At 39.3% G+C, this 12,037-nt stretch overlaps 1 protein-coding gene across 1 annotated transcript; it reads left to right on the forward strand.

The window, feature by feature from the left end:
• Nucleotides 1-3,568: 3,568 nt before the first annotated feature.
• LOC134002513 (musculin) lies at nt 3,569-4,364 on the forward strand. The gene is made up of 2 exons (XM_062441863.1): nt 3,569-3,991; nt 4,284-4,364. The coding sequence occupies exons 1-2, from the start codon at nt 3,569-3,571 to the stop codon at nt 4,362-4,364; spliced, it is 504 nt and encodes a 167-aa protein (XP_062297847.1).
• Nucleotides 4,365-12,037: the final 7,673 nt, after the last annotated feature.

The following is a 12,037-nucleotide window of genomic DNA, read 5'->3' on the forward strand; positions in this document are numbered from 1 at the left end:
AACAAACAGTGAAAAGTGTCTACATTATAAAAGTCTAGTTAGAGTATAATGGCACAATTATATTGCAACTGTATGTTATTCATTATATCAAGATTGAGCATTTGACTTTCAGATGGGAAAACTGTACACCCTGTTCTACATATATTGAAACAATCCATTTAATGAAGTGCAATTCATTTACTTTTAACTATTAACTATTGTGTGGTTTTTGGAATGTATCAATTACAAGTTGAATAGTCAATACTGTTGCATATTAAATTTAAACCTGTGGTATTAGTGTTATTCATTTTTTGTCAATGTAGTTGGCTGAAACGATAACATTACTTGTATAGCACTGTTAAGTTACACCAGGCAGTGACCCACTGATAAATGAATGGTCAGGTCATTTTGAGGTGTGTACGCAGTCTTGCTATACTTTTACCATGTATACAGTTGCTGTTTCTTGTAATGTGCAGTAATGTGCTTTACTGTATGTGCTCTGTCATCTTTGAAACATGATGTATTGTCTCTGTTTTCATCTTTATTCAAAAAAAATCTGCCTTCAATCTTTAAAAAAAGAATACATTTTTAGAAATTGTGAAATTTGTTTGTTATGACACATAAGGATGTGAGACACTGATACAATTTACAGCTACATTGACAGAAGAGCTGGGAGGAAGTTTCTTATGTGTGGATGATTTACTAGGCATGTCAGTTTCAACAAGGATTTCTATTAAAAAGGGAGTCAAAACTCAGTATATATGGAATATACAGTTTGATACAGATAAATGCATGCATTAATACATTTGATGTGTAAAAGTTTGTTTAACTTCTCAAAAGAATGGGGAAGGAAGAATTGAACATTTGATTAGATTTTTCTCATAGACTTTCTTATAGACTTTATTAGTAAGCTATGAAAAGTTAGATTAACTGGTATGGTTCGTTTTGGGTTTTTTTTGGTCCAATATTATTTGCCTTGAGAGTCCATGTATCCTTGGCATAGATGTACTGTATGTATGCAATTATTAAAAAATAAAAATAAAATAAAAATTCTGAAGTCTGTCACTGACTTTTGCACAGGCCTCTTCACTGGTGTCACACACCAGCTTAATGTGCCACAAGCTGGTTCAGTGGGAATCATATGAGGTTGGGAGAGAAACAGAGAACGGCCTCTGACATCATGAGCTTGCACCTGTCTCTCTGCTTCTCCAGTTTAGGGCCCCAATGGAGGTCATGACCCCTGAAAGTCTTTGCTGATAGACAAATGCTGGTTCTCCCTTCAAGTAAGGTTTCAAGTGATATTTATTACTGTTGGCCCTGAATTTAATTATTCCCAGGGCAAATACAATAACCATGTAACCATCAATTACACTGATGTTTTGGACAACATTTTCTGCTTTTACTTGATGAACTACATGCAGAGAATGACTAATGAGCACCCTTGTTTTATCTCAACCTGTTTCTGCGACAGCAAATGAAGCAACAGGTGGAAATATGTGTCATGTAGCCAATCATTTTCCCTGTTGCATAAAAAAACTGACAGTTTATCAAAAGAGTAATAAATCCAGCAGCAGAATCCTTTAGCTTGCACCTTAAGTCGTGTCAGTCAGGCCATCCACTTCGCTGACGGATGCAGCACAAGAGATGAGATGGCAGTGTGCCTGAAGCTCTGACTGTCTCACCAGCACAGGTGGGACCTCATATCTCAATATCATGACACATCCAAGGATAAGCTAAGAGCACGGTCCAGCTGATGTCAGGTCTTTTTGTGAAAACTACATGGAAGAGCGGGATAATGGGACATTTAGGAAGGTGTCCTTGGATCGAGGAGCATTGTTTGTGTATGACAGAGGGGTTTCTGAGTAATAGCTGAAGAAAAGCACAGAGCACTTCAAAGTTTTGGAATATCATTATAAAGATGGACAAGAGATTATTTTTGCCCTTGAAGCACTTGTTAAATATTGAATATGTTGGTAGTTTAATAAGGAAACATAATATAGTTTAGGTATAAATAACACACCATCCTGGGAACTGTTGGAATACAGTACACCATTCAGCTCAGTGCAGAGTACAGTAATTCCCCCTTCTTCTCTCTAGTGACCCTGGCATGGCCTACTACTAAAATCAAGCATGCATCTCAGCTGCAGTTGGGTAATCCTTGGCAGAGTCTTGCTATTGTCATAAAAAAAAATCTTAATTTCACACATATTATGTGGAGTGATAGTTCACAGGGACCTGGGATTTTCTGGGAATATCTTAAAGTTAAGTAGAGGGGCTTTCTGTAACTATGGCTTGTATCCCACTCCTTTAAAACTCCATCAAGGCTTGACTTGCATTTGAAAATTTAGTGGGCACAGTTCTTGTTGTGGTTTCCATTGCAATGTTAAAAAACTGCACAGACAACAACAATTATGCTGTCTGAAGAGCAGAGTTTTCCTACAACACTCCTTTCTCTGAAAGCAGCTTTTCAGAGAGTATATGGCTTTGCAACTTTGCAAACATGTTTGCAATCCTGTAGCTTCTAGTGAGGCCTTTACCAACATCAGCCCTTCATTCTCTTTTCCTCTCCTTTAGATATTTATCTCACTGAACAATAAAATACACTGTTCTGTCCGGCCTCTAAATGGATGCTCTCAGAAAGCTTTGGAGTGCAGACAAGAAAATGGTGAGATGTGCAGTAAAGAGCATTTGTGATACTATGGGAATAACGATGGTGCCTCCTCGCTTGTGCCACACCCTTGTCATGCCAACGCTCCAGATGTCATGGGAACCGATAACAGCTGGGGCTGGTGCACGCAGGCTGCGTGTGAAAGGCTGCTCCATCTGCAGAAATTCAATCCCTCTGTGAAACCAGCAAAGGATTAGGCACTTTTGATAAGGTCCTTAAGACATTTCTATTACCACAACACATCTGTGGAACTGACAAACTTCGGAAGTGTTTACTACATAGACATACAGAGTGCAATTCCAAATGTTGCATTGTGTCATTATTAAGAAAGTATGTCTCTCTGAGACAACACATTAGAAGGATTATCCTTGTGTTTTGTAAAATCAATCCCCAGGCATGTCTCAGTGTGATTTTTTATAATTTAATTACATGGGGAACCTCCCGCTAGATTTCCCAATAATTTGCCATTCATATACAGGCTTAATATAATTATCAAGTTGCAGATGAGCGACTTGAGCCACTCTTATGCAGGGAGATAGAGTTGTGGTCTCACTGAGGTCATGGTGGCTTGAAGAAAAAGGGGGAGGAGAAATGTTCAGAAGAAACTGTACACATGCCAACTCCAGGACACTTAAATTAGAGGGGCAGCAAAGCAAGGGGGCATGTTTTAGTTTTAGAGAGCACTGCAATTTTCAGACTTGACCTCATGCTGCTGGTATTGTAGCATAGTCAAGTGGTGACATTTTAGGGCTTCAGGCTGAAGGTTACCAAATGGGAATGTTTTAAAAGTGCTGATAGCCTGTTGACTTCCAACCTTTTGTATTTTGCAAAAATCTTATCAAACTGAGAATTTAGATTTTTAGTCACTGCTGTCCCCAAAGTACCACTCCTGTCTGCCTCCAAGGCACAGGTGGAACAGCCATGTCTACTGGCTCTGCAACAAGCGATGCTGAGGACTACGACACATGTCAGGGAAGGACTGCCAACCATTTGAAGAGGACGGCGCGGCAAGTTACTTGTTATAATCCCACCCATTATTCGGACGAGGAATTGGACAATGACTGTGAGGACAGGAGGACCAAGGAGCAGTGCAAACTGTCCAAGACTCACCAGAAGGAAACACGGCAGTCGCAGAGAAACGCAGCCAACGCCAGGGAGAGGGCGCGGATGAGAGTGCTGAGCAAAGCTTTCTCCAGACTAAAAACCAGCCTGCCCTGGGTACCAGCGGACACCAAGCTGTCAAAACTGGACACGCTCCGACTTGCCTCTAGCTACATCTCTCACCTTAGACAGCTTCTGCAGGATGACCGATTCGAGAACAGCTTTGCGCACCCAGTCAATCTGGTATGGACCTCAAACTTTGCAGGAACTTCTATTGTTCAGCATAGTAAGCATGTTCACATTATAAAACTACTTTTGAAGTAAAGTAAATTGTACAAATTGCATCAGCATAACTAAAGAGAAAGCAATACAATTCCTGAAACTTAGAATTTTAAATGTATTTCTTGCCTTTGATGTGATCTGTGTAGGGTGGAAATCTCTCCATCAAGACACTTTCTGCTATTTATGATGATTCTGGAGATATGTGCTGGCTGTGTGTCTTTAGTGATAAACTTTCTGTCTTCTGCCTCAACAGACCTGGCCATTTATGATGACAGGGCGATCAGAGGACTCAGACATCTCAGCAGCGGTAAGACTTTGTGGAGCAACAGCCTAGGACGCCCCTCTTCATTCACCAGCATTAGTTCTTCCTAATGAAGAAGAACCTTCAGATGAAGAAATATTGACTCTGAAATCATCTTCTCCAGTACTCACCTGGAAACTCAAATCTGTCACCATCTTTCATGCACTATGGGTTGGCACTATCTTTCACAGTATGTGTAACCGATTAATGTAATGTTTATATTTCATCAATAATCCATTTTCCATTTCTGTTCACATGATGTTGTGTTTCATGTTGGCCTATACTTGTTTCTGTATATATTTCATTTGGGGAGCTTTTATTTGTTAATTGTATTATGGTTGTGTGACCTTTGACATTTTGATGATGTTACTTCCATGTAGATTCATGCTATTCTCCTCAGTCTGCTGTAGGCAAGAGATGCACACGTAGAAAGTTGGTCATGTGAAGTGAGAGAATAAATCCCTTCCAGCTGGCAAGACATTCCTCATCATCCACAAACACAACGCAGAGTTTATAGCAAATGGAAGTGTCAGGCCAGACTGGTTACAAATGTTCATTATCTTCAGTCTTCAGTCTTTTATACAGTGACATGCATCTAAAAATGTGTTTTGAGGATTTGAGCAGTTTTGTTTCCTCACGGGGCATGAGAAATCTCAGAATCTACAGCTTGTTTTCAAATAAAGTATATTTTTTGTGTGCATGTGTGCTGAAATTAATATGGTGGCATGTTAACACCAAGTGTAACCTCTTCATTTGGTTTTAAAAATCTGGATTTGGGTTTGCAACTTCGCCACATGTGTAGCCATTTTATTGACCATTGGACAGCGTATTAATATGACATATAAATTAATGCACAGTATGGCTTTGCAAGTTCACCATGTGTGGTATGCAGTAATCTGTTCATTATTATGCAGATATGTTTGACATGTATCAGAATCAGAGTGTTGCTCACTAAATCACCCCATACTGTATACACTACATACACTCAAAATGTTTTTTTGTTACTTTGAATATATCACAGGATCACCATGCTCACATGTGCAGCAGCACCATATTATTCTGTATACTGATCTATTTATTGTGTTTGTTATACTGTATGTTTGTGCTTTAAAGTGTTTTCATTTGAGATAAATTGTAAAGAGAATGATTACCTTCTGTCTTGTGTTGAATCAAACTAAAAATCAGAATTGACAAATTGAAGCTTACTTACAGACACAAACTGCTTCCCCCATTACACACACATACACTGCTACAATTCCATATCACACTTGCACAAAAACACATTGCGCAGATCCACACATAGTCGACAGAGAAAGTATAGATGACAGTGATCTCTTGATCTAGGAGTCATTTTATTTAGTTAAACCCCCGAAATGATGTGACTACAGATGGATCAAGATCCAGGCCTGCTGGGACAGACTAACAAAGTTCTTTAGATGAAGAAAGAGACGAAGAGAGGACAGGAAGAGTTTTCATCAGGTTGCTGTAGAGTTGCAGCTGTTGGCGTGTTGGTGAGTTTCCCAGAACTCTGAACGGCTCTCCTGGGACAAACAAGCCACTCTGCTGGACCCGGACAGCTAATGAGCTGCCTTCTCACACTCAGTCTGCCTCCGTTCTCGCACCATCCACTTCAAATGTTGTACCGAGGGAAAGCAGCTTCCAATGTGTACAATGTGCATCTTGACTGCACTGAAAATTAGGTACCATCAATCAAAACATGGCAGTGGTTGGTGAATGGAATTGATGGTTACAATTGGCTTACCAGCAGTGAATTGATATCAGTTTGCATTTAATAGATTAAATAACTTGGCAATTTATCGCTACACTGGCAAAAAAGAGAGATTCAGGTGCTAAAATATAAATGGGTTACTGAAATCAAATTTCATTCCAGGTCATGCAGTTTGTAATGTTACATGAGTGGCATCTAGTGGTGAGGAACAAAAGAGTAAAACCATGGTAGCCTACATTACAAATCCAGATAAGCAGAGCAAGAGCAAGAAAAAATCAGGACGTACACCTTTTCAAAACCCTCCTTTGATTTTAACATATTTTCTAAAGGTGGTATGGAAAAAAGGGAAAAGTTATTAAAATGTTCTATATCCCCTGTCATTGGATTAAACATGTTTACTTTATATAAATACCTGCAGTGAGTTAAACTAATGGTATAAAACACTACCCACTGCAGTTTACTACATATAAAAACAGCCGCTCATTGAATCATTTTTATAATGAATTTTTATAATAATTCATAATTATAATCCTTTAAAGTGAATTGAAAAGAAATTGCAGATACTGCCAGGAATTGCTAATATAAATACCTGCAGTGAGTTAAACTAATGGTATAAAACACTACCCACTGCAGTTTACTACATATAAAAACAGCCGCTCATTGAATCATTTTTATAATGAATTTTTATAATAATTCATAATTATAATCCTTTAAAGTGAATTGAAAAGAAATTGCAGATACTGCCAGGAATTGCTAATTCCTGGCACATGGAAAGCCTTATTGGATACAAGTTAATAATATCACACTATTGGAAGAATCAGTGTTTTTTTAAAGAAAAATAAGTAAGTCTTGTTGTTTAGATATAAGACAGCATGATTAGTAATATGAGACACTAAAGGCAGCGGCATCAGAAGATATTTTGACATGTAACAGGTGTAAATGAGAAAATGAATGATGGCTGAATTCAATTAAGCTGCATCCTCATCAGTGTCTTGGTGGTTCCCTGTCACACAGAGTCATTGTTAAGGTGATTATTAACACCTGTGGTTCCCAAACTATGACAAGTCAAAATGTCTGCTGTAAAAAAACACCAAGTAGATTTAGTTTTTTAACAATACAGAGTATAAAAAAGGTGGTGAGGTTTAAAACAGGAAAATTAAAGATTTGTTTGTAAGTTTAGAAAATTACAGACAAATATTCAGACTGAAATTCTGCCTAATTGTGTACAGTCCTAATATGAGAAGTGATAGTGCTCTTTTCTAAAGTAATCTGAGCAGGTTAGAAGAAACTAAAAAGGTTTACAACAATATGAAGCAGCACAAAAATCTACTAAAAGGTACCGTATGAAATTATAAAAACCCTAAATTCTTTATGTCCAGCAGAGGTCAGCATATCTTCACAATGGTCGACATAGTCACAAGAGAGAGAGAGATACTTGTTCCTTGCAGCAATACTGGCATTTGGCCTACAGCCTTAAGTATAAATCCCTTGATATTTCTCCTTTCATGTTTTCCTCTTTTTTTTACCAATTCAGTTGAGACCTCAAAAACAGTGATTTTGCACTATTGCTCATTGCTATTCACATAAATATATATATTTAAAACGGTCGTTAACCCTTTTCCATCTCTTATTGATGTTTTATCTTAGATATGATTGTAAGTCAGGCAGAACACATTGCTTTTATACAAAACTGCGTCGTCAGCCATCAAGGGTCAGTACAATTCAACTTTCTTTCTTTCTTTTTTTTTGGTACAACTGAAACATCTTTCATTTGTACAAGGATTTCCATGAACAGGAAGGAACTATAGGTCCAAAGCCAACATCAGGGGTTCAGTGAGGCTGCTTTTGTAGCTGCCCCAAAAGCACTGACTTTAGGCCTTACAGCCTGCAGGAATCCAGCCTGGAAGCTTTGAGTTCCAAACCCACTTTCACCATGTTTGTTATTCAATATCCAGTCACTCAATACCACTAATGAGAAAAGGGATATGTAAATCCCAAACTATTTCAATCACGTTTGCCTAATGTATACACTTCCCAATGGGGAGATTAGTTCCTCTCCTGTGTCCAGGCTTTGTTTAGAAAATACATTCTTTCCAGTCCAGGTATGGAAAAATTGACCCTTTAACCTCTAACTGTCTTCCTAAAACAGAAATATAAGATAACAGTGGAGTTACTACCTTTCCAACAACTGCTGTAATTATGATTACTGTTATGGGATAGTAGTGCAACATTTACATGAATGGTTGTTGATAACTGTGTCTATCCTCGCACACACACACACACACACACACACACACACACACACACACACACACACACACACACACACACACACACACACACACACACACACACACACACACACACACTTACTGTAGTTCATCTCAATGTTGCCTACATGGAACATCTCCAAGAATGTATCCATGAACTGAGGAACCAAAAGTTCAAGGGTTTTGCAACACATCCAAAGCTGGAGAAAGTTTTCCTTTGGAAGATAATGAATCATTTATGTGTGTTTTTATTTTACATCTGGGTAAGCATTTAGGCTTTTTTTCCCATTACATAATTCATCATACATTTACCACTCTGATATCAGTGAGAATATTGAGTCAATTTTAAGATAAACAAAACAAGAACATTTGAACATGTTTTGAATGTAATCCCCCAAGTTGAGTATAAAAAACTAAATCAAATGTCACACTGTTTTGTCCATGATATTGGGGATTTTCTGATGAGAGACTGCATACGTGTGTGCCCTCTGGCGTGTAAATGTGAATGAAAGAGAGACAGAGACCAAGAGAAGGAGATCTGTCTTATATGCGAGACTTCCTGTTACTCAGTGGAGGGATGACACACTCTTCTGTTAGATAGGTGATTGGGTTACAGTGCGGGACTGGCAGCCTCCTCTCTGGAGAGAATGGGGGCTCTTTGTGGCAGGATGAGCTGGACACTCTGAAAGGGAAGGTCGAGCCAAACACAGACAGAGAGCAGAAGAAGAAGAGAGGGAAGATGAAAAAAAAAAACCAAAAAAACATATGGTGAGGAGGGGTGAGGAAGGAGCAAGGACGGGAGGGTTGACAAAACAACATCCACACAAGCCCCACTGCCCTCTCTCGTCCTCCATTGTCTCCCAAACAGGCGACAGGGCAGGAGGTGAATATCAGCTATGTGCTGCTGGCTGTTGGATGGGACAGTTGCACAGCTACTTGGGTGGTGTCCTGGTTCCAGCCGAAAGCTGCCAATGAGAAACCAAGAAGAAACAGATATTTGTGTTTGCTCTCAGGGCATTTGGAGCTATCCCAGCCCTGTTTACAAGGACTGGGCGTTGCCCCCTGGCCTATTATATTGTCCTCGCCTTTCTGTCTCTCTCACAAAGAGATTTCCACCACCAGGCTGTCTCAATGGGCTTGTTTTACGTACATGGAGATGGCATATTTCTCCATTGTCTCTAAGACATGTTGGGTGTGCTCCATGATATGTAAACACAGAATTTTCACATACACACAAAGGTGGAAAAAACATTCAGTCACTCACTCAGGAACAGGCACCAGTGCTGTCCAAAGAAATGTTTAGCTCTCAAAATGTTAAAATGAAAATGTCAAAATTATAGTTTAGGTAAGTAGATTTAATAGAAAATCACCTCCATAATATTGTATGAAAACTTGAGATATCAAGGAATTACAAACTTGTAATGCTAATAAAAACAATGGAGATATAAACTCATAACATTTTATTCAATAGTAGATTTCTGTGGGCATTTATGTGTAAGCCTAATGAGGTCAGAGGAATTTGTTTTTAGATTAAAACTCTTAACTTGGCTGAACAGCTTTCACACAGTCTGAGCTGGTTCCATCGTTGTTCCAGTCCCCTCCGGTGGCACATTCTCCCCCAGTTCATCTTCTGACATTACAAAGACGGCCACAACCTGACAATGGAGATAATATTTTCCCTTCACAAAGGCTCCCAGTCTCTGCTCTGGGCGAAGGCTCAGTCGCTGTAAGTAGCCTGGGTTTTCCCATCCCTGTCAGACAGCGACCCAGCCCAGTGGAGAAATGAGTCCCCAGGTTGCTTAAAGGCCCAACCTGTCAGCGGTCCAGAGGGATTAGCCATTCACAGCCTCCATATTGTTCTCCAGGCCACAATAGGCTGCATGGGGCCCAGCCCTTTGTCATCAAGTCTGTTGTGAACTTCTGCTGGGGCAACAATAGTGTAACACACCTGCAACTATGGATTAGAACTTTTTTGGCCTCTTTTTTCTTCTCTTGCTTTTTTCTCTTTCTTTTCTGACACATTGCCCATGGCAGTGTTGGCCACATCAAAAGTGATCTTTAAGACAAAGACAGGCTCTCCTTGTCAACACGCAGCGCAACAGTGGACAAGACATACAGCACAGACAATACTTACAGATAATCAAAGTGTTAATGTTGTCTTTTTTATCATAGTGATGAGGAATACTTGTGATAAAATCTACTTTAATTTAGGCTACTGTGTTAAAACAACCTCTTTGTATGCTCTATTTTTTCATTTCATTCAAATAAAGTAACAATTGTTGGACAAGCCCAAATAAATGTCAGGAAATCTATCTTTTCTAGGCATCAGTCTTATTATGACAGCCCCATATCACCTTTAACCTTGTGGAAAAAATATTCTGTCAAGCGTCTCCGACAGCCATATCCAAGCAAGTGAACCCCAAATCCAACCTTTTTTCTAAGAGGCTTGAACTTTTCCTGACCACATCAGAAATCAAAGTGATTTCATGGTTATCATGTCGAACGTGATGTCCTTAAAAGTCTTAGTGAAAGGGAGAAATGTATTAAGATATGGTTTCGTTTCTTGTTTATTGCCTGTGATGACTGTGTCGTTTACACAGGTGCAACTAAAGACAATGCAGGCCTTTAAATGTTGAAAAATGAATACCAAATTTCTGTTGGTATTCATTTTTAATTAGTTGCTTTACAAAGACTAATGCTGTTAAATGTCTGTGCTGAGTTAAGGAGTTTTGTAACTTCAGGTGAACCCTCCTGTCTAATTTACACAGCAGCATAAATAACTTAACAACACTACTCAAATGTTGGATTGTCAGGAAACCTCACACACACAAACGTCTCATACACAGCATCCACATATTCCACAATTCAAATTACCACTGAATCCATTTAGAGGATTTTATCATCAAATATTTCTCAAATAGGTCAGAGGTCCTTAGTAAGGAAAAACAGAAAAAAGAAATGTCACAGCCGACCTAAAACCCTCTAAGGGATAGCTCAGTTCTGAAGGGTTTCTATTTACTAGTTTTTTAAATTTCTACTCATTCAGAGAAAGATGCAATGATGCATTTCGGTGTCTTTGTGTGCAGGCTTAAGGTAAAGGCTATATTAATATTGTAAACTAAATTACATGTCCCAGTTTATTTGGTTGCTTGAGTTGTTAAGCTAATTGTTAACTAATTTGCTTATTTTCAAGTTTATCTAAATCAAAATACGCACCCACATCAGTTTTATCATTCATCCAATTTCAAATTGTCAAAATGGGAACTGTCAGTATGGCCCATGATGGTCTCTTTGGGCTAACCTCAGGGTCACCATCATACACTAAGACTCATGACAGCGACACCAGCCCAGTTAACAATGTTTGATGGATCACCTGTGTGTGTAAGCGTGCAAGTGTTCACGCATTTGTGTGTGCATGCAGGCATGTGCGTGTGAGTTCATAGATGTATTTGTCTGCGCGTGCATGTGAGGTCCCCTGGAGAGCCTCTATGGCCGGATGGTGTATCAGATGGCACGTTAATTACTCAGCCTTCAAAAGGGGGGCTGTCCTGGGTTGGAGTGAGTGGAGGGCTGATGGCTTTGTGGTGGTCAGAGAGGCCGTCCATGGGGAAAAAGCGTGGAGATGAGGGACACATGTGGGGATCTGCATGTATACCCAGCGATCACATAGACATACACCCACTCCAACAGGTGAGCGATCAGAATAA

The sequence above is a fragment of the Scomber scombrus genome, chromosome 20 (genome assembly GCF_963691925.1).
Source record: "Scomber scombrus chromosome 20, fScoSco1.1, whole genome shotgun sequence".
Classification (NCBI taxonomy): Eukaryota; Metazoa; Chordata; class Actinopteri; order Scombriformes; family Scombridae; genus Scomber; species Scomber scombrus.

What these genes read in the sequence shown, in the direction of transcription:
- LOC134002513 (XM_062441863.1), top strand. Translation starts at nt 3,569, where the DNA reads ATGTCTACTGGCTCTGCAACAAGCGATGCTGAGGACTACGACACATGT. An exon ending in TTGCGCACCCAGTCAATCTG is followed by an intron (nt 3,992 to 4,283) that starts GTATGGACCTCA and finishes CTGCCTCAACAG; the next exon opens with ACCTGGCCATTTATGATGAC.